This window comes from Dipteris shenzhenensis, chromosome 31 (genome assembly GCF_047967505.1).
Source record: "Dipteris shenzhenensis isolate YYH24624 ecotype China chromosome 31, Dip_SZ_1.0, whole genome shotgun sequence".
In the NCBI taxonomy this organism is placed as follows: domain Eukaryota; kingdom Viridiplantae; phylum Streptophyta; class Polypodiopsida; order Gleicheniales; family Dipteridaceae; genus Dipteris; species Dipteris shenzhenensis.
In genome coordinates, this window is record NC_141626.1 from 18,768,118 (window position 1) to 18,795,013 (window position 26,896).

At 41.7% G+C, this 26,896-nt stretch overlaps 1 protein-coding gene across 2 annotated transcripts; it reads left to right on the forward strand.

Annotated features, from left to right (window-relative positions):
• Positions 1 to 11,513: 11,513 nt before the first annotated feature.
• LOC147881148 (E3 ubiquitin-protein ligase At1g63170-like) lies at positions 11,514 to 25,125 on the forward strand. 2 transcript variants are annotated; one of them, XM_087369759.1, is made up of 6 exons: positions 11,514 to 11,639; positions 11,872 to 12,837; positions 23,594 to 23,719; positions 23,935 to 24,238; positions 24,348 to 24,558; positions 24,673 to 25,125. In XM_087369759.1, the coding sequence occupies exons 2-5, from the start codon at positions 12,140 to 12,142 to the stop codon at positions 24,534 to 24,536; spliced, it is 1,317 nt and encodes a 438-aa protein (XP_087225885.1). In that variant the 5' UTR covers positions 11,514 to 11,639; positions 11,872 to 12,139; the 3' UTR covers positions 24,537 to 24,558; positions 24,673 to 25,125. The 2 variants fall into 2 exon arrangements, with proteins under 2 accessions (XP_087225885.1, XP_087225884.1); XM_087369758.1 differs by having other exon boundaries at positions 24,348 to 25,125.
• The last annotated feature ends 1,771 nt before the right edge of the window (positions 25,126 to 26,896 follow it).

A 26,896-nucleotide genomic window follows, 5' to 3' on the forward strand; every position in this document is an offset into this window, starting at 1 on the left:
TGTTGCACAGAAAAGAGCAGATCGAGACTATCAATTGGATTGAACAGAAAAACTAGTAAGCGTGTTCTTGAAGGAGAAAACAAAGTGATAATAACAATACAACGAATGATGGCAAGCCCACGTTCTTTATTTTACGACATTGTCCTTACCTCTTTCCTTTTAAGACTTTTCATAGTCCTATTTATTTTCTTATTTTAAGACATTGTCCTTACCTCTACTATAACCTTTTTTGGACACGTCACTTCCACACGAGCTTTGCACCGCCTTTGCACACATAAATGGCCTTTTGCCCCCCTTCCTATTTAAGACTATCCACAGTGGCGCACACTATGGTCCTCACTTCACGCCAAGCGGCACCCGGTCACCCTCTATAGGGGGGCGCTATTGGCCAAAAAAAAACCAAAAAAAGACTATGGAAATCCGAATGTATGAGTGTTCAGACTCTCTCTCTCTCTCTCTCTCTCTCTCTCTCTCTCTCTCTCGTTGAGTCACTCTACTTCATATGTTCATATGATATACTTTATGAAAGTCTCTATTTGATATGTTGATATGACATATTTTATAAAAGTCTCTACTTCATATGTTCATCTGATATATTTTATAAAAGTCTCTACTTCATATATTGATATGACAATTTTATAAAGGTGATGTCTCCCTCGAGATCAAATTTATAATGTGTGAAGAAAGAAAAACACCTTTATGCAAAATAAATATATTGAAAGAGTATGATCCATATCTAAAGGAATGTCATAATAGTAATAATCTTATACATTTCTTGACATGCAATATTTGACAAGCTAAGCTCCCTAATAGCTTCAAGTTTCTCCTAGATGTTTCTAAAACTGTAACTCAACATGTATAACCCAAAATCAGCATGATTTGTCACAATAGAGACACCAATTACAAATATATTTTTCGATTTTGAAAACAATTGTTTGACATTATATGAAACATAATAAATGAAAGATTTCTTTTAAAATAAGAATATTAACCAATTTGTATACTTATGTAATTTTTGCTAGTACACAATGGAATAGTTCCCCCTAATTGAATTTTTTTTGGAGGGATAGGAGGTAAGAATCATAGGGTGGGCACAGAGAGGGATGAATAGAGGATGGGGAAGATTGACATGGAGAGGGGGAGGGGATGGATGGGGAAGATGTAGAGTGCTTAATACAAACATGGAGGGTCATGCGACAAAAGGATGGGGATGGGCGATAATATGGAGAAATTTGGAGATGGAGATGGGGGTAATGATGCATGAGATGGAGGGATGGGAGATGGGGATAGAGATTGGAGATTGATTGCAAACATGGGTAGAAGGGAGATGGATGCAGATGGGAAAGGTAATATTGATGATGATAAAGATTGGGAAGATGGGGATAGAGACTTGAGAGATTAAAGCTTTGGCATTTTGTGAAACAAAGTCACAGAATCATATGTTTTGTGTTGAACGAAAAAATTTGAGAAGTCCATTATGTGCAATACAGTTGATTACGGGTGAAGGAAAGGAGTTTATGAGGAGATCAGGTTGTGGGTTGCGGGGATAATTCTGAGATAGATGTTGTCTTTAGCTAGCCTTGATTTGTTGCTTTTTGCTTGTCCTGAACTTTTGTCCTAAATACATGAAAACTCGACATGATGTGCAAAATGGAGGGATAGGGATGCAAAGAAATGGAGGGATAGGAGATGGGGATAAAGAGGATCAAATATGGGATGGGGAAGGTGGACGGGATAGATGGAGAAGACGAACAGGGCTAAATATAGGGAAGATGGAGGGGATGGATGGGAGACTAGGGCTACTATAAACATGGATAGCATACAAAACATGTATTAAGAATCTACGAGTAGGAGGAGATGAAGGGATGGAAGGAGGGGAGAGATGCAGTATGTATGGAGATTTGAAAAATGTTAAAACCAAAAAAACTAAACCCACATTTGTCCTAAACCTTTAAGGAAAGAGAAAACAACTCGTGCAAATTTTTTGGGCTGATTTACTTGGATTTTAGGGTTCTTGATTGGTTATAGCCCTACAAAACAAAGGCATTAGAAAGATGAATATTTTAGGGAGGGTAAAGTAGCGCAAGAGGCATCAAATCATATGCGATGGAGATCAAAGTAACACAAAAGAGACTTAAGCAAACAAGTGGTACTTCATGAAAAATTTCGGTAGAATCTCTCAATGAAGAACTTTTTTTCCCCCTATTCATTTGTAGTATAAGAATGGAGACACAAAAACATTCAATGTAGGATCTCAAAACTTAGCTATGGAGAAGGAAGGTTGCAAAACATACCCTAGTACAAGAAAAGTCAAGGTACTTTCTTCCAATTGTTGAAATGTCCTTTTTCCGCCTCAACCCTAGCTCCCAATCTTAAAAATGTGGGGACTACGATTGAAAATGGAAGGGTCAGTGAAGGATGGAGGTAGTGGGAAGGCTAGCTAGGGAGGCAGGAGAGGAGAAAAGCAAAGTTAGTAACCAGCATCGTTTTGAGCTCGATTTGTAGTAATGTATGTAGCAAGAAAAAAGAAAAAGTCTCCTTCTTTATAGTAAGGGCGCCACCATGTCTAAGATGCATTAGTATTTGAGATAGCGTAGTCATAGGTGTAGGTTGAATCTTATGCCTCAACTGGTGTCTATGGCTGTACCCTTGTGCTCCAGAAAGTACTAATGGTTGTCAAAGATTGTAGCGATGAAGGTGCCTAGTGTCGTAGGAGTGTGAAAGTCTAGAGTAGGTCCTTCAAACTATCACCTCCTTAGAGTGCTAGAGCTAGGTAAATCAACTCATGATGTGTAAGTCGGTAAGTGCACATGTGCGTACATGTGTGCGCACAAGCACGTGCACATGTGAGTGAGTGTGTGTGTGTGTGTGTGTGCACGCGTGCGTGTGTGGATGTTCATTTACTGACAAAATCTATATCAATCTGTAAAGGACAAACATAGGCATGGAAGTACTTAACAATATTGATTCAGACAGTATAAGCTTTCACTGAAAAAAACTATAATAAATGATAGACCAGAAGATACCATACACTACTGAAGGAGCTCCACTCACCTGCATCCATCCACATAAAAGTCATGTTAGAACAAGGAACTTTTTAAGTGGGACTGCAGGCTTCTCAGCACAGCTCCACTTGTTATCGATGTCACAATACCATAGAGAACTCCTGGGTAGATAAAATTAACCTTAGCTTGTGGTGGATTGTGTTGTACATCGACAATAGGTTCAGTAGCATCCAATAGCTCCATGTCGATAGAGTATGGAAATGTTCTCTCAATAACACACACCTGAGTCACAGTTTGTAACCAGCTCGATATAATTCTATCGTTTGTAAAAAGGGCCTTTAACTTTGTAAGATTTATGCCATGTAGATGGCATATCATGTCCTTCATTTCATACACACATCTATTCTTCCACACATCATTCCATGATCTATTGTATATTGGGCCAAGCAATGTTAAGATCCAGATTGTAAATAAAAAACCTTAGTTAAAGAACTACGCTTTCCTTGGTGGAAGTATGTCGTATGTAAATGTCAAAGTAGCACAGTATGTAAGGCAATACCCAAGATCAAAGTCAAGCCAAGATATGATACGTAGGCAGAACTTACATATAGGATTTGATACGTATGATATGTATAAACCATGTAGGGAAGAACTCAAGGTAGCAGACCCAACGAGCCACAGGGCAAAGGGAATGTGCCAATATAGCACTAGAAAGAGAGTGAAGATCGCAAATATTTGAGCAGTATGCCTTTTGTCAGATCTTCAACAACCTACAGTGTAGCCATGGTAGTGTAGCCATGGTGGAGCATATGGGTTACGATCTAATTTTATTCCTGTATATCCCGTGTTGCAAAAGTAGGGGAATCAGGCCCCATATCAGTGTAAGAAAGGGTCCAACTAAGCACCCAAGATAGAGGAGAGCGTATCATAGTAGTCGGCAAAGAAGAATCACTCCAACTCACCTTGTGTTTAGATGAGTCCATATATGCGTCAAATATCCACCAACGAATTGTAAGGCTCACACATAAATCATGAAGCATGTTGCCATAGGGCGATGCTTTCTACATGAGAAGACCATCCTATTTATAAGGTTATGGCAATGAACCGACCAAGTCGAATGCCATCTGTGTTGCGAGGTAGCCAAGCATCCAAACATGCCGAGCAAAAGTAATGTATGTAGCAAGAAAAAAGAAAAAGTCTCCTTCTTTATGGTAAGGGCGCCACATGTCTAAGATGCATTAGTATTTGAGATAGCGTAGTCATAGGTGTAGGCAGAATCTTATGCCTCGAGTGGTGTCTATGGCTGTACCCTTATGCTCTAAAAAGTACTAATGGTTGTCAAAGATTGTAGCTATGAAGGTGCCTAGTGTCGTAGGAGTGTGAAAGTCTAGAGTAGGTCCTTGAAACTATCACATCCTTAGAGTGCTAGAGCTGGGTAAATCAACTCATGATGTGTAAGTCGGTAAGTGCACATGTGCATACATGTGTGCACACAGGCACGTGCGCGTGTGAGAGTGTGTGTGTGTGTGCGCGCGTGCGTGTGTGGATGTTCATTTATTGATAAAATCTATATCGATCTGTAAAGGACAAACATAGGCATGGAAGTACTTAACAATATTGATTTAGATAGTATAAGCTTTCACCGAAAAAAACTATAATAAATGATAGACCAGAAGATACCATACACTACTAAAGGAGCTCCACTCACCTGCATCCATCCACATAAAAGTCATGTTAGAACAAGGAACTTTTTAAGTGGGACTACAGGCTTCTCTGCACAGCTCCACTTGTTATCGATGTCACAATATCGTAGAGAACTTCTGGGTAGATAAAATTAACCTTAGCTTGTGGTGGATTGTGTTGTACACCGACAATAGGTTCAGCAGCATCCAATAGCTCCATGTCGATAGAGTATGGAAATGTTCTCTCAATAACATACACCTGAGTCACAGTTTGTAACCAGCTCGATATAATTCTATCATTTGTAAAAAGGACCTTTAACTTTGTAAGATTTATGCCATGTAGATGGCATATCATGTCCTTCATTTCATACACACATCTATTCTTCCACACATCATTCCATGATCTATTGTATATTGGGCCAAGCAATGTTAAGATCCAGATTGTAAATAAAAAACCTTATTTAAAGAACTACGCTTTCCTTGGTGGAAGTATGTCGTATGTAAATGTCAAAGTAGCACAGTATGTAAGGCAATACCCAAGATCAAAGTCAAGCCAAGATATGATACATAGGCAAAACTTACATATAGGATTTGATACGTATGATATGTATAAACCATGTAGGGAAGAACTCAAGGTAGCAGACCCAATGAGCCACAGGGCGAAGGGAGTGTGCCAGTATAGCACTAGAAAGAGAGTGAAGATCGCAGATATTTGAGCAGTATGCCTTTTGTCAGATCTTCAACAACCTACAGTGTAGCCATGGTGGAGCATATGGGTTACGATCTAATCTAATTCTTGTATATCCCGTGTTGCAAAAGTAGGAGAATTAGGCCCCATATCAGTGTAAGAAAGGGTCCAACTAAGCACCCACGATAGAGGAGAGCGTATCATAGTAGTCGGCAAAGAAGAATCACTCCAACTCACCTTGTGTTTAGATGAGTGTATAGTCCCAATCCAGGAGAGGCTTTACTCACACATGGACTTAGACTGTGGTATACAGAATGTTAGTAGCCTGGGGACTCAAGAGATGAAGAGAACGTGATGTCAACCTCCACCCTTGAGTACCACAAAAAGTTAATCGTCATCCCAGGCATATATGCGTCAAATATCCACCAACGAATTGTAAGGCTCACACGTAAATCATGAAGCATGTTGCCATAGGGCGATGCTTTCTACGTGAGAAGACCATCCTATATATAAGGTTATGGCAATGAACTGACCAAGTCAGATGCCATCTGTGTTGCGAGGTAGCGAAGCATCCAAACACGCCAAGCAATAGTGCTCTGATCCCAATCGTGGGTCTTCATAAAGCAAGGGCGATGCTTCTACGTGAGAAGACCATCCTATATATAAGGTTATGGCCATGAACCAACCAAGTCGGATGCCTTTACGTTATTTGTGCCATAATAGTCTGCCACCATGCTATTTTCTTCAAAAAAAGCTTGCAATAGGCCTTTATTTCCATGCTCATAACTATGCCCAAGTGTATGTCTAAGGTACTGCCCAATCCATAATTTTTTAGGCTAGTCATGTAAGAGCATACGTATACCCATGTAGGATGAATCTAAGAGCCCAGCCATCATGTTTATCAGTAGACAATTCGTGCCAAACTCTTCATCCGAGACGCACAAGATATTTCGCACCAAAAATAGATTTTGCAAGGCTTACTTCCAAAGGACCATCCATAGACAAAGTCTGTATGCTTATTAGTAGGAGGCCCATACCTTAGTCTTGATCATTCCGAGACAAGCAAATTGTGTGTGTGTGTGTGTGTGTATGAGAAGGGTTGAAGGTGGTAAGTCACAATACTTGCTATGGACATAAGGTTTAAGTAATTATGGCATATAGTTTTGAAGGTACATGGATTGCTAGTATTGTAAAGGGCCTCCAAATAATTTCAAAATAATGACAATATACTTAGCATACAACTCACTTGCAATAAGAGAGTAGGCTGGCGATTTGATGACTTGCATGGTTGGGCCACGAGCCTAGGCCACGAGCCCATGGAACTACACAATAGCTAATAGTTGTTGATAATACACGTGCTGAGTGAATATCTAGCACTTAGAAATATTTCAATATGGGATAAAGAGAAAATGCTCGCTTGAACATGATCATTGCTTTAAAGTCCACATGCTTGTTTCTTGATCATTTATAGCTAAGCAAGATGCTTAATAGTCTCTTTACCTAGAGGGGCCAATCATGAAAAACATGAAGAGGATATTTGAGGCTACTTCTCTAAGCCTAATATGTTTTTTTAAGTTTAGATGGTAGCCAATCCTTAGAGCATGTTCCTCAATAGGGGAAGCCATGGTATTGAAGGAATGGCACCTCTTAAGGTTCATAGAACTAAGGACTTCTATGTTGCTTTCATGATAATTATTTGAAAGAAATGTTTCCCCTATTGATGAAATGTGCTATAAGAATTGGCTACCATCTAAACTACAAAAAAGGTTCATATCATATTAATTATCACATCATGGGAGAGAGATGGGAGAGGGATGGGAATAGCTAGGGTTGAATATCAGAGATTGGGATGCAAAAAAATGGAGGGATAGGAGATGGGGATAAAGAGGATCAAATATAGGATGGGGAAGGTGGAGGGGATAAATGGAGAAGATGAATAGGGATAAATATAGGGAAGATGGAGGGGATGGATGGGAGACTAGGGTTGCTATAAACATGGATAGCATACAAAAAATGTATTCAGAAGCTACAAGTAGGAGGAGATGAAGGGGTGGAAGGAGGGGAGAGATGGAGTATGTATGGAGATTTAAAAAACATTAAAACCAAAAAAATGAAACCCACATTTATCCTAAACCTTTAAGGAAAGAGAAAACAATTCATGCAAATTTTTTGGGGTGATTTACTTGGATTTTAGGGTTCTTGTTTGGTTATAGCCCTACAAATCAATGGCATAAGAAAGATTAAAATTTTAGGGAGGGTAAAGTAGCACAAGAGGCATCAAATCATACATGATGGAGATCAAAGTAACACAAAAGAGACTTAAGCAAACAAGTGGTACTTCCTTCATGCAAAATTTCTGTAGAATCTCCCCATGAAGAACTTTTTTCCCCCCTATTTGTTTGTAGTATAAGAAGGGAGACACAAAAACTTTCAATGTACGATCTCAAAACTCAGGAATGGAGAAGGAAGCTTGCAAAACATACCCTAGTATAAGAAAAGCGATGGTACTTTCTTCCAACTGTTGAAATGTCCTTTTTCCACCTCGACCCTAGCTCCCAATCTTAAAAATGTGGGGCCTATGATTGAAAATGGAAGGGTTAGTGAAGGATGGAGGTACTGGGAAGGCTAGCTAGGGAGGCAGGAGAGGAGCAAAGCGAAGGAAGGGAAGGCAAAAAATGAAGGGCAACAGTGTTGGGCTGCGTATATTGTTTTGAAAGAGGAGGGCAGGTTGCATCACTTAACCTGTTATTCAATTGTTCTAAGTCATTGTGAGACTAAACTTAAACAACAATTCTAGAGACTCTCATCACGACTCTGTTTTTAATATTTTAATTATGCATCATTTAACAATGCTATTATATATATATTTTTTAAATTTGTCAGTAAGCAGCTTAGTTTTGAGCCCGATTTGTAGTAATGTATGTAGCAAGAAAAAAGAAAAAGTCTCCTTCTTTATGGTACGGGAGCCACCATGTCTAAGATGCATTAGTATTTGAGATAGCATAGTGAGAGCTGTAGGCAGAATCTTATGCCTCAAGTGGTGTCTAGTGGATGTACCCTTGTGCTCCAAAAAATACTAACAGTGGTCAAAGATTGTAGCTATGAAGGTGCCTAGTGTAGTAGGAGTGTGAAAGTCTAGAGTAGGTCCTTGAAACTATCACATCCTTGGAGTGCTAGAGCTAGTGGGTAAATCAACTCATGATGTGTAAGCTGATAAGTGCACGAGTGCATACATGTGTGTGTGTGCATGTGAGTGAGTGAGTGTGTGTGTGTGTGTAAGAGAAGGGTTGAAGGTGGCAAGTCACAATAGTTGCTATGGACATAAGGTTTAAGTCATTATGGCATGTAGTTTTGAAGGTACATGGATTGCGAGTATTGTAAAGGGCTTCCAAATAATTTTAAAATAATGACAATATGCTTAGCATACAACTCCCTTGCAAACAAGAGAGTAGGCTAGCAATTTAATGACTTACATGGTTGGGCCATGAGTACATGGAACCATACAATAGCTAATGGTTGTTGATAATACATGTGCCGAGTGAATATCTAGCACTAAGAAATATTTCAATATGGGCAAATGCTCGCTTGAACATGAACTTTGCTTTAAAGTCCACATACTTGTTTATTGATCATTTATAGCTAAGCAAAATGCTTAATAGTCTCTTTACCCTTTCTTTACCTAGAGGGGCCAATCATTGAAAACATAAAGAGGATATTTGAGGCTGCTTTCTAAGCCTATTATGTTTTTTTTCAGTTTAGATGGTAGCCAATCCTTATAGCATGTTCCTCAATAGGGAAAGCCATGGTATTCAAGGAATGGCACCTCTTAATGTTCATAGAACTAAGGACTTCTATGTTGCTTCCATGATAATTTTTTGAAAGAAGTGTTTCTCCTATTGAGGAAATGTGCTATAAGGATTGGCTACCATCTAAATTACAAAAAAGGTTCATAGATTTAGGGGCTTCTATGTTGCTTCCAAGAAGAAAGGTGGCAGTATTGATTAAAGCCCTTGCTAGGTAACCTCAAATTCTAGGATAAATAGGTCACCCCAATTGAAAAGAATTCGTATAAAAGGAATTAATGAGCACAAAAAGGAGGAGTGGATAGACAAGGGGAAGGGTAAAGAGGAGAGAACCCTATTAATTATCACATCATACTTGAAGAGCATTAAACAAGGCATTAATACCAAACCACTCATGAGCTATTTAAGAATTAAAAAAAAAAGAATTGATATAAACTATTAAAAAAATAACCATAGCTTACTTAAGCTTTGACATCTTGTGAAACGAAGTCACATAATCATACGTTTTGTAAGCGAGAAACTTGAGAACTTAGGAAGCACTAAAGATGGAAAGAAGATGAATGGCCATTATGTGCAATACATTTGATTATGGGTGAAGGAAAGGAGTTTACGAAGTGATTAGTTTGTGGGTTGCTGGGATAATTTTGAGATAGATGTTGTCTTTAGCTAGCCTTGATTTATTGCTTCTTGCTTGTCATGAAACTTTTGTCCTAAATACATGAAAACTTGACATGATGTGCAAAATCTTGGTTGGAGAAAGCAAGGAGAGTAAACACTTGTCTTATTTTAGAGTACAATTATGTATACATAAGTTGCTCACACATGAATAGGTGCTACGTATGAAGTGAGAAATAGGCACCCCAAATGTTATTTTTAAAATAGTATGAACCACTAGGAATGCTTAGGAGATCTCAATGGGGAGGACAAAAAAGGATGATGAATAGAGAGTATACAATGATTTAATACTTCACATAGTATTTTTAAAAAGCAAGTTTCCTCCTATTCATTGTCTAAAGAAGCCATCTTAGAGTATGGAGGGAAAAGTTGGTCATTTGGCACAACGATCAACAATCTTGTAACTACGTTTCACTAGTTTGCCAAAAATCAAGGTGTCTCATTGACTAGTCATTGTATACGAGAGAGAGAGACCTTGACTAGTCATTGTATACGAAGAGAGAGAGAGAGAGAGAGAGAGAGAGAGAGAGAGGGGGGGGGGGGGGGGGGAGCTTTCAATGTAAAAGGACAAGTAGATAGATAGGAAGAAGACTCACATAACTTAACTTTTTAAAGTCATTTAAACCACTAAAACAGGAAAACCACTATGGCCTGCTTTAAATGAACGCAAGAGTAAATGGATAGTAAGAAGACTACCCTAACTTTACTTTATAAAGTCATTTAAAACACCAATGACATCCTCAACAAAATTAAGCTTGACGAAATACAAACTAAAAACATGGAAGGCCACAACCATCTCCCATAGTCCCTTAGGAGAGCCAAAAACACACGAAAAATCATAGTGTGACTTTTTTTTTTGGGGTGAATGACAAAATTGTTTTGAGATACCAAAAAAAAGGGGAAAGATTGGCCTTTAGGCAATTACTCTGTAAAAAAAAGCCTTTAGGCAATTACAAAGATATCCTATAGGGGGCTTAGTCGGCCAATGGTGAGGTAAACCTGATGAAACCATAAATTTCTCCTCCTAATATATTTTAGAGTCAATTAGCATAATCGCTCGCCCAAGTACACGAAGGGGCATCCTCTTACGGTGTCCACGTGGCGCTCGCCAATTCGTCGCACAGAAAGGGGGGTTGTCCATCTTCATGGGCGACCACCACCCCTCGCCCAACACGGGCTCATTGTCTGATGATGACAGGGATACCGGATGAGCAATCCATCCTGCAACTTCTTGCAATAGATGTGGGACTTCTGTCCAATGTGCGGTTAACGGATGCCCCACAGAGGTCGCATGAGGCGGGGGCAGAGGGCGCAGAGAGTGTAACGGTCCATATCATGTGGCGTGATGGAGTGTGGTAGCTAGAATGCTTGGCCAGTTAGTTGCAAATAGATGGGCTATTGAAAGTAGCTAATAATAGATCACTTGATCTAACGGCTTTGAATGTGCCACGGGGCTTCGCCGGATTTTAGAGTTTCATAAAAAGCTGTAGAGGAGGCCAAGTAAAGAGGGATAAGTGACAAGCAAGGCATGCGGAGGAGAGAGGGAGTGAGACAAAAGAAATAAGATAAAAAAAAAAGGCGATAAAATGAGATTAAAATGGGATTAAGAAAAGAGGGGGGGTTAAGGGAGGGATTAGAAAGGGGTTGAATGGGAGCTAGAGTTTAATTTTATGTAATTGTGTTGATTGTTGAGCTATGGCGGAGCTCTGAAGCTTTCGATCGCCATAGCTATCTTCCTCAGCTCCATCTCCACTCTCATCATCGGCATCGCACCCCTTCCCTTCAGGTACTCCCTTCCCCCTCCCTGCTTTTCCTTCCTTCCTTTCCCCTCTTCCTTCCCTACATTCACCTCGCTCTTAGCCCTCTTCTTCCAGTTAGACAAGATCCAACAATGGAGGTGAAATTGCTCCAATCCATGGGGATCAGGGCTTCTTCCTTCTTCTTATTTCCTAATTTATCACCGCCGGTCTGGCTTTTTGTTTCTTATTTGATCTTCCGACGCGTTTGGCTCTTGGTAGGACTTGAATTCTCTTCTACGGCACTGCTGTTATCAAACCTCGACGTTTCACAAACTGCGATGAAGTTTTTGCTCCTACTGCGTCGAAGCCGAGCTTAGGATTGCTACAGCAAATTTTCCTGGGGAATGAGGCTTATTTGTTACAGAAGTTTGTTTGCTAAAGGTACTTCAGCACATTAGACAGAAAAGGACGGTATAATTTTCAAGGCAAATGTGGAGTGAAACTGCGTGGAGTTGGCTTCACTCCCAAGGAGGGGTTCTGTAGGTCCATGGCTGCTGGCTGCAGGGGTTTAAGTTTGGAAGTTCAAGATACTGACACATACCCGTTGCTTATGGATCGGGATTCTGTACGCTTGCATCATGAGCATGTTTTGACTATCGAGTCTAGGACCTCAGAAGGTCTGGATGAAAGACTTCGTCCGGACCAGCGTTCTGATACCGTGAGCTTGCCCTCGTCATCACAAAATGATACTGCCATTTCCTTAAGCCCACCTAGCAATTCGTCAACATCATCAACAAGTCAATCTCACGCACCTGCAGCTGGATTGTTGGGCAGGACAGGATCTTTGGGGAGGCGTACGGATGCTAACAACTATGGAGCTCGTCACAGGACAAGTCCTTTGAATTCTGGATTGTGGATATCAATTGAACTCACAATCACAGTTAGCCAGGTCATTGCTTCTATCATCGTCCTGTCCCTGTCAACGGATGAGAAACCAAGGACACCATTATCAGTATGGGTTGTGGGCTACGCAGCAGGTTGTATGGCAACACTTCCATTACTATATTGGCGATACACTCGTTATTATGCACGCCAACCTGCCCAGGATCCAGTTGTTTCATCTGTGGCTTCTTCTTCAAGTCCCCCGAGTATGCCACATCCTCAGCGTACCGAATCACAGGTTGAAGAGCCAGATGGTGTGGAGCCCACGATTCACGGGAATCAAGTGTCAGCTGGTGGAGAAAGGTAAAGTGATCATATTGCTCAAAGAGCATTTCTGTATTTCTTCTGGATGAGACTGTATTGATGACATTTGACCAGCTCTGCCCTATATTTCTAGCCCTCCTAATTCCAGAGTCTGCGGCTTGAAGAAATTGATAGAAATGTGGGACGACGTTCTAATTGGAGAAATTCCAGAGTCTACGGCTTGAAGAAATTGATAGAAATGTGGGACGTTGTTCTAATTGGAGAAATTATAGCAGGCATGATGAATGTGAAGTGGAACCACTTTTGGGTACCAATGACTGAAATAAGGATGCCTTAGCATGTAGTGCATACAAAGTTTATGTTTTTAGGCCATGTGAGCGGACTGTGGTAAAATGAAGAGCATATGCCTCTTCTTGAACTTTACGATACCATAACAGTTGCCCTTTGGATTATTAATTCATCATTTCTAAATTGTATGGTATCAGCTTCCTTTTGCCTTGTATCCTCACGTCTGTTTCCAAAAGTGCACAAAACTCGGAAACTGGTTGGGAATGGATGCATAATTGCCACAGATGTGCAGGTTTTTCGTTTATAGTACGTGACTGATTGTAAGTGCTTTCTAGTGTTCAATGCACCTGGCTATGGCGTTTCAGAGTGAAAAGAAGAACGTCTGTCCTTTCTGTCTGCAAATCAGACGCTACGAAGAGCGGAGATAAAAGGGGGAACTGGGGGATACAGTAGTGGAAGGAGAGAGAGAGAGAGAGAGAGAGAGAGAGTAGAGGATATGATATGATTGTATTAAAGTCTGGAGACCCTTTGGGATCTATGGGACCCGGTGACCATTATCAAAATGACATTGGTTTGTTTCATCCAAAAATATGAGAACTTGGCTGCAAGCATATATTTGCTAACTGCTGAAGGCCTTTGTTGCAGTGCCCTAGGATTTTCTTTATGTGGTTGCCTAGCTGCTGGGCCGGCATCCTCAGGAGGTTTTTCAGGCTAGTAGCATTTCCGCTGTATTTTTCCCTGTTGTGCATACACTCGGCAATGGCGGTGTCCGACAGATTTTACAGAGTCTTGCATTCCAGGGCCCATGTCCGACAGATTTTACAGAGTCTTGCATTCCAGGGCCCATGTCAGCATCTCCGCAAGTTTGATGGAGACATGTTGAGTGCTCTTTTCTGCGCTATTCTCTCTGGTATAGGTCCATAACAAATCAGGTCATTGTAGCTTCTAGAAGAATTTTCTAGGAATTTTCTTAAACTCTTTAAAGTGCTCAAGCTGTTGGTTTCTTAGGGAGTCTCTCTTCTTTTAACCGACTATTAACCTGTAATCTCATGCTTTGGCCTTTTCCCCCTCCGTGTCTGCTGTTCTCCCTGATTTATTTCTTGTTTTGCACTCTTGGTCATTATAGTGATTGCAGGGCATGCCTACGTTCTTCCCCTTGCCCTTTTGGAAGCATTTGTGGGCTGTTTTCTGAAAATAATTGTGTCAGACATTTTGTCCATCTCCTGGCAGGTGCAAGACATCTGGAATTGAGAGAATGCCTTCTGTAATTCCTCCTCGTAAACATGATCCTTTTTATAGGCCACCTTAGACGTGGGGTGTGCTGTGTTTCTCATTTTGGCAGTGGCTCTTGTCCCTTAGATCCTGAGGGAGAGGGCCCTGTGGTCAAACTCCTTAGCTGCCCCATTGACCTTGAAGTATCTCAGTATGTGTGGGTTGATGACCATGTAGTCTATTACACTTGAGCTCTGGGAGGTTGTGCATGTGTGGCCTCCCATGCTTCTGAAAAGGGGCGTGCCATTGCATATCTGTAGTTCGAAACACCCTCATAAAGTGAGTAGGTGTTTTCCCATGTGCATGATATCTCATGTGTCTTCCGATGACCTCTTCCAACCCCTTCTTTCGTCACGGCCTTATTCCATTTCTTCCATCCACATTGAGTCTTTTCTTTTCACTATTATTGTGCCGTGCCTTGCTCTTGCTCGTGCATTAAAGTCCTTTCTTCCATCCACACCGAGTCTTTTCTTTCCACTATTATTGTGGCCTGCCTTGCTCTTGCTTGTGCATTAAAGTCCCTTGCCATTATGATTGTATGCTAACATTTTTGGCAAACACGCTTCGATCAATGTGCCATTCATCTTTCTATGATATCCTCTCCCAAATGGTGAAGAGGTTATCTCGTGATATGTTGCTGTTGTGTTTGTATGTGGGGAGGGGGGGGGGGGGGGGGCGAGCAAAATAGCTTGCTACTGGGCGGATATTCCCCTCATTTGTTTCTATTTCCAACTTGTCGGTTTTTTTTAAAATTTTTTTGCAAAGAGAAGAACTTCTATTAATGAGAGGACGTGGCTGTCCAAAACCGTCTATGTGGGTTTTCCTTTATGACCTTGATTGTATTCTCCCAATCATTCCGAATATAACATGCCTACCCCCCCAAGCCCGTTCCTCCTATGGATATTTTTGGAAAAATTCTTGCATTTTTGGAATCTTGTGCCCTTCATGTTAGCACTCAAAATAAGACTGTGGTGGAGATAATGAACTCCTGTAGAAAATATCATGGTAAATCCTAAAAATATTGCTGTAATATGTCAGGGTATTGTTGTAAATCTTCATCAAATTGCCAAGTAGCGTCGGAGTCGTCCAGATATCGCCAAAGAACAAGGAATTCTGTGATAAGTCAATGTTGAGTCTCTCGCTGTCGATGGTCCAGAATACGCTTAGGATAGGAATAAGGAGAACATAATTGTCTTTGATTTCTGGGACATAGTTACTTGCAGGAGGAACTGCTTCATCACCTGGAATATATGTCTTTAACCAAGAAATATGAAATGTCAGATGGATTTTACCCCATGATGGTGGTAATTCCAATTTGTAACTTAAAGGTGAATTTTTCTTGATGATCCCGAAAGGTCTATAGTATCTTGGTCGCAGCTTAGGAAACATAGACTTGACCGTCTTGTAGCGATGTGGGGCTACAAATAACAACACCATGTCACCAGTTTCAAATTCAAGGTCACGTCTACGTTTGTTGGTGGACCGTTGATACCGCTCTTGCGCTTTTCGCATACGATCCCTAACTTGGAGTAGAATATCTTGCATTTCTTTAACCAATCGATCAGCTAGGGTCACTCGATGTTGAAGTACAAAATTCGTTGGTACAATTGGAGTGTGTCTGTAAGCTGCTTGGAATGGAGTCATGATGATGGCACTATGGAAAGAGTTCATGATGATGGCACTATGGAAAGAGTTATTATAAGCAAACTCAAGGAGTGGTAGATACTCTTACCAAGTTGCTAAGTGTGACTGAATATAATGTCGGAGCATTTCTTCCAGAACTTGGTTGACTCTTTCAGTCTGGCCATCTGATTCTGGGTGGTAGGCTGAATTGAATAGTAGAGTTGTACCCAAAGATTGGAACAAAGAAATCCAAAAGTGATTGGTAAACTTAGGATCTTTGTCGGAGACGATGTTCTTGGGCAATCCATGGTGTCGGAAGATATGTAGTATGAAGAGTTTGGCGATGTCCGGAGCTTGTGCACTGCTTTTGCAAGCAACAAAGTGTGCCATTTTGGACAATCGATCAATAATTACCATAATCTGAGTGTTACCTCTGGATGATCGTGGTAGTGTTTTAATAAAATCCATGGAAATACTTTTCCCCCTTTCAGTTGGAACTGTAAGTGGCTGAAGAAGTCCTGCTGGAAGTCGTTGGCTTGCTTTCATTTGTTGACAAGATAAGCAAGACGAAACCATTTTGATGACGTCGCTTTTCATTTGAGGCCAGTAGTATGTTGCACTGAGTAACCTGTAAGTCTTGTTGATGCCTGGATGTGCAGCATAAGGAACTACATGATGCTCTTTTAACAAAAGACGTCGAACATCCTTGTCATGTGGTACACAGACACGATCTTGATAATACAGAAGGTTGTCCGTATAAGAATAGGATGAGAAGATCTTTTGTTCGGAAGTAGAAGGTTGATCTTTCGAAAGAACTTGTATTGCTGTGCCGAAGTCTTTATCATTGAGCTACTTCGCTTTGAATGAATTTGGAACATCCACAGATAATGTAGAGATTACCATAGCTGATGCTAGAGTTAACCTGTTGAGAGCATCTGCAACTACATTGCGTAGTCCTGCAATGCACTCAATGGTCAAGTGAAAGTTGGCCAGAAACTCAACCTAGTGTGCTTGACGAGCGTTCATTATTGGCTGAGTAAAGATGTACTTTAGAGAGTGATGGTTTGTCTTTACCACTGAGTCGGCTCCTACGAGATAATGTTTCCAAGAGTAGTAAGCATGTACAATGGCAAGAAACTCCTTATCATAAATTGGCTATTTGGTTTGGATAACAGAATGTTTATGACTGTGAAAAGCAATAACTCTTTCTTCTTGCATCAAGACTGCTCCTGTAAGCGTCAGTCATGACCTCAAACGGAAGGTTTGGGTCAGCAATAGCCATAATAGGTGTGGTAGTGAGTGCTTGCTTGAGTTGTTGGAAACTATACTCTGTTTCGGGAAGCCACTGGAAAACTGCCATGCTTTTCAATAATTCGGACATCAGAGCTGCAATCTCAAAAAATTGATAGACCTTTGTATGGTAGAAGTTTGCCAATCCGAGAAAAGAGCGGACATCATGAACGTTCTTAGGAGTAGGCCAGTTTCGAATTACCTCGACCTTCTTGGGATCCACAAAGATGCCTTGGGCTGAAATAACATGTCCCAAATATAGGTTTTGAAGAATTCACTCTTCTCAACGTTGATGTAGAGAGAATTTGTGCGGAGAACCTCAAAACTCAAAAACTTGGTGAAGATGTTGTTTGTGCTCATGTAAGGATCTGTTGAAAACGAGGATGTCATGGAGGTAAACGATGACGAACTTATTGAGGAAAGGCTTGAAGATGTCATTCATTAGTGTCAAGAATATGGCCGGGGCATTGTTTAACCCAAAAGGCATGACCAAACATTCATAGTGTCCATACTTTGCTCGAAAAGCCGTCTTGTACTCATCGCATGCGGATTTTATGATAACCCGAACGAAGATCAATCTTTGAAAATTGTGTTACGTGCAGAAGTTGATCGAAAAGGTCATCAATACGAGGCAATGATTTTTGATAGTGATCTTGTTGAGGGCTCGATAGTCGATGCAGAGGTATTCTTTTCTTCCACAAGTAGTACAGGAGATCTGAAAGAGCTACGACTAGGCCGAATGTGACCTTTGTCGAGTAGTTCGGTCACCTGTCCTGGATTTCTTTATTTTGAGTGTAAGAAACCCGATAAGGAGGTTTCGACCGTGGATTACTGCCGGGAATAAGTTCGATTGGATGATCCATTGGTCGTCGAGGTGGTAACTGCTTTGGCAATTCTTGTGGGAAAATATCAAGGTAAGGCTGGAAAAAGGATTGGTTGAGGTACTCAGGAGGATCCTTTGTCGGAATCTCCTCAACTACCGTAACCAACAGAAGTGCAGTCTTTACTTCACGTTTACGAACCCACTTCTTTACTTGTAAGGCCGAGCCAACTGGAGTTGAAGGAGAGTCCCTAGAACCAGTTAGCTGAATAAGTTTTCCGTGGTGGACAAACTGTTTAGTATGGCTGCGAAAATTGATTGATGGATCATAGTCGTAGAGCCACTGTTGTCCGATTATGACATCGTACCTAGAAAGTGGCTGATGTCAAATTCAACTTGTTCGTATAATGTTGGATGCAAAAGGACAGGTTTTTGACCCTGATGTTGCACAAAAAGGTAGTTCCATTAATGAGTTCGATCTGATAGTCCATGGGACTAGGACTGGTGATCAACCGAAGTCTTTTGACCATAGAACTAGCTAGGAAATTATGAGAGCAGCCACTATTGATGAGGATAGTGACCATTGTTCCACGAATCGATCCTTGGATGCAAAGTACTTGAGTGGCTTGGGAAGGTTCGAGGTTGCTGGCAAGGCTCATGTGGATGGTATTTGCCATTCAAACAGCTTTGCCTTTCTTGTCTTGTGCCAGAGTAGAATCTTCTGCCAGGGAAGTGCTAGGTTCCATATTGGAATTTTGCTTGGGTCGCTTTGGACAATCGAACCATCTATGGTCGTGAGTGCAGATGGTACAAAGTCCTTTTGTGTTGGAGCTGTTCTTCTTGTCATAGGCCGCACCTTTGTGTTGGTGATGACGGTCATGATTTTGTGAAGAGGAAGGTGCGCGATCCTTGGAGGAGTGCTTCTGTTGGGATCTAGCATACAATTTCTGAGACTTGTTGGGTCTTGAGACTGTCGATGACCTTAATTACCCGAGTTTTTTTTGAACTTTGAGTTATTTTGAGGGCGAGCACCCTTGGCCATATGAGAGTTCTATGATTTGTCAGAACTCTACTTTCCTGTGTTTTGAAAATCTGTAATGCGCTTTGCGTAAGCAATAGCGCCAGAAGTGGTGGTGATGTTTGCTTTGAGGACAGCAATGCGTAACGAGGGATTTAAACCTGAGATGAAAGCATGAAGGCAATCATCATCAGTTAAACCATCGATCTCCAGCACCAATGTGGTGAACTGGGAGATGTAGGAAGACAGGGAGCCCGTTTGCTCCAACTGTCAAAGTTTTGAGCGTGGAAGTCTACATTGGTAGGTATGAACTGCTTACGGAGCACGTGTTCAAAACGTTCCCAAGTTAACACACTTTTACCCTCCTTTAAGCGTCGTTGCCACCAAAGAAAAGCTGTATCTTTGAGGAGGGAGGCTGCCAAGGCAATCTTCTTGCCTTCAGTGAGGTCAAGAGTGTCAAAGTACATGCGCATTTTAGTGAGCCACTGGTCAACTGCTCGGCGATTTCGTTGACCAGTGTGGGCTTCCGGTAGTTTTATGTCAAGTCTTTTAGTTTTGGAAGCTTGAAGTAGGGGCACGGAGTTCAACGTTTTCTACCTCTGGTGGAATCGGGTCCACATAGTCGTCGGGTGGCGTCACGTCATCCTCTTGGTACTGCGAGAATCTTGGAGTTGTTGGACTTTTTGGACCATATCGGAAATGCTAACCTGAAGTTGAGAAATTTGAAGTTTAGGTAATGCTTCGCCATGTATATTTACTTCAAGGGTCTTTTTTGGATTAGAGTCGCTTATCTCCGGAGAGGCTGCATGCGAGCGGTTCGACATGTCTGAGGTCCTCAGAAGAGCACGAGACTGCGCTCTAGTTGTACCATTCCTGAAAGAAGATCCGGGCTGCTCCCTGAGATTGCTCATGTTGGAGGGGGCAGGTAAGGCAGGATGGAACCAACCGTGGAAATATGGCAAAGGAGGTCCTGAATGAGGTAACACTGGTGATGCTGAAGTGGGTGTTACTGCTTGTGAGAGGACAAGAGTTGGTTGCAGCGTCTACGAATCTGAGAAAGGGTAAGGAGCTGCTGTTGGAAGAGGAGGATATCCAAGAGGAGTGCCTTTAGAGTGTAAATACTGTCTTGGGGAAGGTAAAACCTGCTTAGGAGGAGGTGGAGAGTACCCTGGAGATGCTGAAGCTGAGGGGTAAAAGTCTCTCCAAAGATGGAAAGCGAACTCGTGTGGAATATCGGGTTCTGGGTATCTACGTGTCTCGTGAAGAGTGTGCTGAGGAAGTCCTCACGCAGAAGATATAGGATGTGGTCCAAGTCACTGAAGGGCACGTGACACAAAAGACCCACGGTGCAAAGGCGCCAAAGTGGGTTGGTTGTGCAATCTGAACACGATATTGAGTGATAGGTGATGCCCGAGGTGTGCTTGAAGGGATATCAGGAGCGTTACCAGGGGTTTCCATTTCTAAGTGAGGAAAAGTTCATTGGCTGTAATTTTGTGAGAGTAAAGACAGCAAAGATATGTTGAGAGAACGTCCTCAGAGAAGAAAGGAAAGAAACCACTTGGCACCAAAAGATTTACTGTCAGACTGGTGCTGAAAATCGTGTACAAGCAGTGGGCTTCAGGCTGGAAAGGGTACAGCATCAATTGCGATTTGAAGGAGGTCTTGATGTCGAGGTTGGTTGAAGACAAATGTCAGGCTTCAAATTTTGAAATTAGGGTTTGCTTTAGAAGGAAATAGACAGCCACCTTCAGCAGCGTTTTGGCGTGACCTGAGCGTCCAATCAGGGCGAAAAATTCAGCAGATTGTAAGGGCAATTGAAAGCAGGGAGTTATCAGCTGATTTCAAGGTCTAATTGGTGCAGGCAGGAGCATATCACAAGCAGGAGAGGCTCAGAAGAAATTCGCTGGCAGAGGCGAAGCAAATCGTTGCATCTGGGGCTGCTTGAGGGGTGTGCTTTGCTCGCTTCCAGGGCTGATTTGCGGGCAGCAAGGTCTGATGATTTGGGCCAGGAAAGACTGGCTGGAAACAAGGGCAGCAAATCGGCTGATGGAGAGCGGCATATGGCGTGGAAGAAAGGCGAACATGCGTGACAAATTTCCGTACGGATTGCATAAAAAAGAGACCGTCATTTGTTTTTGGCTGCCTAGGTTGGGTGGTTGCCAAACATTAAAACATGGGTTCTCTAAACCCTTGGGTAGTCTAGGGTTAGGCCTTGGGTGTAGGGCTGGTTGCCCTTTTTAGACCCTCTAGGTACCCTTTTGTAGGTTGGTGCTTGGTGCCAAAGGGTGTGCCTATTCTAAGGGGTAAGACCCTTGGAATAGGTGTACCTTTTCGTGAAGGGGTGTAACCCTGTTTTAAAGAGGGGTGTCTCCACAAGATAAGGTGTGTCTTTTTCACGATGGGGTGTGTCCCTTAGGCAAAAAATAATAGATCTTGAAACATCCTAGTCAAAAACTCTTCATCAAAAGGTGCGTCCCTTGGTTTTGGGACAGCCCAAGCACATCAAAAGACACGATTTTTGTCTTGTCCATTCACATCAACTAGTGATGTGAGGGAAATGGAGAGGCCATTGATGACTTAGGTGGGGTAGGCGCTAAAAATTTTTACACTCATTCTCTCCATCTCTTCCATGCACAACGTGCGTGGATCTCCTTCTAGCGGAAGTAGAGGTATTAGATAGGTGCTAGAAGGTGGGGGGCATTTCCCACAAGTAGGAGGGAAATTTGCTCTGATACCACTGTAAGAAATCTTAGATTTACTATATTTAGAAATGTGCTAAGGAACAGAAAGGAGACTGAAATAGCTGAGAACAAGGAATATTTGTATTGCTTGAGTGTTTGTAGTGTGTCATCCATGCAGTTGGGCCTCTCTTATATAGAGAGTGAAGAGTCACACATGAAAAGGTGTGTACTCCAAAGTGTATGTGCATGAAGAGACTCGAGAGGTGTACCCCTTGTGAAGGGTGTGACCCTTGATGAGATGGTACATTACAATGGTAGTGTCTCTTCAATAGAATGTCTCTCTTGTGAAGGGTTGTGCCTCATAGGAAGTGTCCCGTTGAAAGGGCATACCCTTCCACAAGTGTCCATTCATCAAACCATCCATAAGTCTAAGGTATAGAGAAAGGAATACGTCACAGATCGTGACACTTTCCAGATCTTGGAATCGTGATTCCATTGTACCAAACATAACTTAAGCTGTCAAATCTCCTGCTGTAACTGTAAAATCTGTTCCTGGGGCCTGGTAATGGGTCGATTTCGCCTTTGATACGTCTTCACGTATGGAGTGGGGGTGTGAGTGACAGTTGCAGAATAGGAGATTTTGGTCAATGGAGTTGAGGCAGTAGGGTTGGAGAAATTGGACATTTTCGAAGAGCCTGGTTGCTCCATAGTCTGGCCTTAACAATTTGTACAACCCCCAGCTTGAACTAATGCCCGAGATTGGGCTGGGGATTCAGTCCATTTGCAAAAGAAATATTTGGGCATGTGTTGGTGAGATAAAGAAGGCTTTCCATTAATTGACGATATAGTGTACCATCAACCAAGGGAGAAGGATCACGGTTGAAAATTTTGCTCCTTGGATTCATCAAAGTAACTATTAGACCGCTTGCTCTCATGCGGAATCTCTCCAAACTTCAAGCAATACTCGTGCTGATTGAGAAAGATCCCATCAGCCGTACGTATATATGGAAGAAGAAAACTCCAACTTAGCTCCCCAGTAACCAAGGATATCATTCCACAAATTACTCGTGAGCTTATTTTTCCAAATGGGAAATGTACAAAGATATGCTTATGGCTTTTGTCAATAAAACAATCTTGTTTGCTAAATCTATCAATCAATCTAGATCATATCACAATCTGGTATTTAGGAAAGCATCAAACAAAAGCCATTGCTATATACTCCCAAGGAACTTTTGATATTTGCAAAGGCTGCAATATTTTTTGTAACTATTTCCTATCATACTTTCCCTTTTGACAAATAATGCAAGAAGCAACATACTAGTGCATGGCTTTTATAGATTGCAGCCCTCATGAGTCACAACTGGACTTCCTTAAGAACATCACAAAAGAGGCTTGTTCCTCATCCATTTAACCTGAGGTCATCTTTTATGTCAAGTACTTTCTTCCTAGTGAGGGGCCAAATTTGACGCAATCTTGTGCTACGAGCTCTCCTCTTGTTGCTTGCTTGCTTCAATGTGCATAGTCCCAGTTTAAGTTCAGCAAGCAATTCATATGCAAGTGTGTGATATAGCATCATAGACTGTGTGCTTTATGGTTCAAGAGAAGGAGTTTGCTTTATATTTACTCCCATTAAAAAGAGAATCTAAGGTAATACTTTTGTTCTGGCTGGAGATTTTTTGTGTGTATTTCAAGTGTCCTTTTATATAATATATGGTTTAATTCCGGTGGCCACAGCTCCACAGACTAGAAGAGAAACAATCATCTCAGATTCAATTCTGATAAACCACCCATTTGCTTTGACAGGATTGCAATACACATGGAAAGATTCAAGATTGCTTTGGATTGCTTTTTTGCTGTTTGGTTTGTCGTGGGCAATGTCTGGGTATTTGGAGGGCACTCTTCTTCTCGGGAAGCTCCTAATTTGTACAGGTAACATTCTTTCAAGATTTACTGGTTTCGGTAACATTCTTTCAAGATTGACTGGTTTCATTTTACTCGTCCAAGTAGCGGGAGTCTATTCACAGGCCATCACGTGCTTACTTTTCCTCATATCCCTTTTTCAAAAGAATTTTACATTTTTAAAAAAGTACTGCTCATGCTCTGTTTTCTTTTACGAGGCTGATATTTTCTCATGAATGATGCAGGCTTTGTATTGTTTTCCTTACATTTAGCTGTATAGGCTATGCTATGCCCTTTATCATATGTGCAACGGTATGCTGTTGCCTGCCGTGCATTATCACACTCCTAGGTTTTCGGGAAGACCAAGGGCAAGCAAAAGGTGCTGCCCCTGAAGTGATTGATGCTCTTCCTATTTACAAATTCAAGATTAAGGGTTCAAGTGGTAAAAAATGTAAAGATGGGAATGATTCTGACACCGAAACGTCTGGAGAAGAGGGTATTTTTGCAGCTGGTACAGACAAACAGCGGCCCGTCTCTGGTGAAGATGCCGTATGTGATCAATATGCCATCTTAGGTCAATGTAGTAGCAGTAGGCATTCATTCTACTTAGTAAGTATTTAAATGAAAATTTGATAAAATCCTATATGCTTTATCTCAGGTGTGCTGCATCTGCCTTGGAAAGTACAAAGATGGCGTGGACTTAAAGGAACTACCTTGTACACACTTTTTCCATGTGGATTGCGTTGATAAATGGCTGAAAATAAATGCTTCTTGCCCTTTATGTAAGCAAGAGATCAGTGGCTCTGCTGATCAGCCAGAGCAATCTGTCACTGGTGCTGGTGATTAGCACAGCGGACAGGCTTGTGATGGTAAGTTGGCTTCTTCTGAATTTCTTGATGATGGCATAGGTGCTGCTTTTCATCCAACTTCGCCCAGTTAATGGCCAACCCTATCCAAGTCAGAGGTATCTTTTTAAACAAAAGATGCAGATGAGCTGCTGATGTGGAAGGTGACATGCTAGATGGAACAGTGCCTACACCTTTGATTCTAAACCTTTTATTATGACTCTAAAACCAATGCCCATGCACTGTAAGTCTGAGAATTGCCAGAGTCAGGCATAAAAGGGTCATATATAGGCGTTGTCTTGTAGAATTATGTAATATTGCGGCTCTATTCTCTGACATGCACTCAAACTTCAGTTGCTTATGATATGGTAGTCTGCATAGGATGGAACCCTTCTTAGGTGATCCTTTTTCACAAAGGGCATCTTTTTTATTGTGTTTCACCTATTTGACTTTGGAGGTTTACGCCAATAAGAGATTCATATTAAACCTAGCGAGGACAAAGAGCAGTTCATCATGTATGATAGAGATGGAACCTCTTTTGGCTATTCTCGCACAGGGCGTGGAACTATGCTTTGCAATAAAATTGAGTATTGCCACACACATGGAGGTTTATTGCTGCCATTGCATGTCCTTAAGTGTGGGTTAGGTTAAAAGACAACAATCAGCAAATGTCACATGCACATGATCTCTCAAAATTCAGGAAAACTTTTTGAGCGGAAATTCACCTAGCTTGTTGCAAGAAATCATGTTGAACTGAGATTACAGGAGCATTCGCTTTCATAAATTGGTAGTGTCGCATGCAAGATTCATACCCATACCCTATTTTGGCTGTTTGGTAGCTTTAGCTTTCAGTTATTCCAAGCTAGATATTGGTTGATTGTTTTGCACGCTTGGTAATGAATTTCTTTATGAAATCAGGATAATAGGTAACCTACATTTTCTGCTGGTTAGACATCTAGGAGTTCAGAGAACTAGGGTGGATGACTCGTGACAGCAATTGGTGGTGTTTGGGAGTCTTATATCCAGCTGATACATGGATGAGTCGGAGATAACTCCACTTGAGTGGGTGTAGTCATGATTGTCGGTTTTTGATGTTTCACAAAGAGTACCATGGCTAGTTTACAGAAGTGAATAGTTACAGATAGTTTTAAAGACAAAGAGGCAACCTCATTGATGCGAAATATTGTGCGGTTTTTTTGGTGCCTTCTACTATGTCGGTGGAGCGAGGTGTAATTTGGGTTCTTGAGTGGTTTCTATGCTAGTCATAACTGCCGTATTAAGGCAATCTAGAGTTTCTCTACTGTCCTTAGGTATGAAGTGGTTGCTTGGTGTAGGGGTCTCTCCTCTAGTTGTGAGGTTTTAGCCCTTGCTTATAGAGGCTCTCCTTGAGTTATTGTTGAAATAGTATCAATATGTTCCATTAATTGCACTGATGTCATGGGCATCCAACAGCCCATGGCCATCTACCTGGCCACAGGGGCTGCCAAATAGCAGTAAACAAGGCAGACATGCAGCCATGCCAGCCAGCATGGGGTAGATCAGGTCAGATCTGGGCTGGATCCTGTGTTAAAGTCACAGGTCGGGTATATAGGCAGACTGAACCAGTCTGAAACGGCAGTTACAGGAGCCTTCCAGGCTACAAAAGCAGCTCTCAGCCCTCATTCAGGAGGACCGGTCAGTGCAGCGACTCAGCCACCAGCCTCAGCAGTCTTCGGTTCTGCCTAAGCAGCCCCTGCAGCCTTCACATCCTCTTCAAATCCAACAAAAAGTGCATAGTCACTTTTCATGAGCATTGGTATTTTATAAATACATTTTCTTTGTAATATGCGGGGACTAGCCGTGCGGAAAATAGATGAACATACAAGGAGAACCCAAGCATGAGAGACACGAGATCTTGTAGGCCATTCTATGGGCTATCCATAGGTGCCACTTATTCCTTGGTATGTGCCTTGTAGGCCTAGTTACAGTCAGTTAGGACTGTTGGTACAGTTAGTTCATGTACCACCTAGTTCAGTTAGGACACTTAGTCCAGTTAGGGCATTTAGCCCTAGGGTTTTGTCATATTGGCTCCCTCTTGAGCCTCCATTCATTGTAACAGCATTTTCAATACAACAGCTCGTTTTTGCTCTTCTATCACTCATTTCTGAGCTTCCATTGTCTGCCATAGCCAATAGGTCTTGGTAACTATAGTACAGTGCTTTATTTATACTGCTGACATAACTGTTGTACACGGGTGCCAAATTGGCATACTAACTGAGCTGAACTACTCCCCTAAATGTGATATGAGGGAGATGGAGCTACGCGGCTGAACCAGGACACCAAAACCTCGACCATAGGATGGCCGACACCCTGGTGTTGTTGG

Bases quoted from the DNA above. Each gene is read 5' to 3' on its own strand.
- LOC147881148 (XM_087369758.1), top strand. From the start codon at position 12,140: ATGGCTGCTGGCTGCAGGGGTTTAAGTTTGGAAGTTCAAGATACTGAC. The intron at 12,838-23,593 runs GTAAAGTGATCA...TTGCTTTGACAG, and splicing joins GTGTCAGCTGGTGGAGAAAG to GATTGCAATACACATGGAAA. The intron at 23,720-23,934 runs GTAACATTCTTT...TGAATGATGCAG, and splicing joins GAAGCTCCTAATTTGTACAG to GCTTTGTATTGTTTTCCTTA.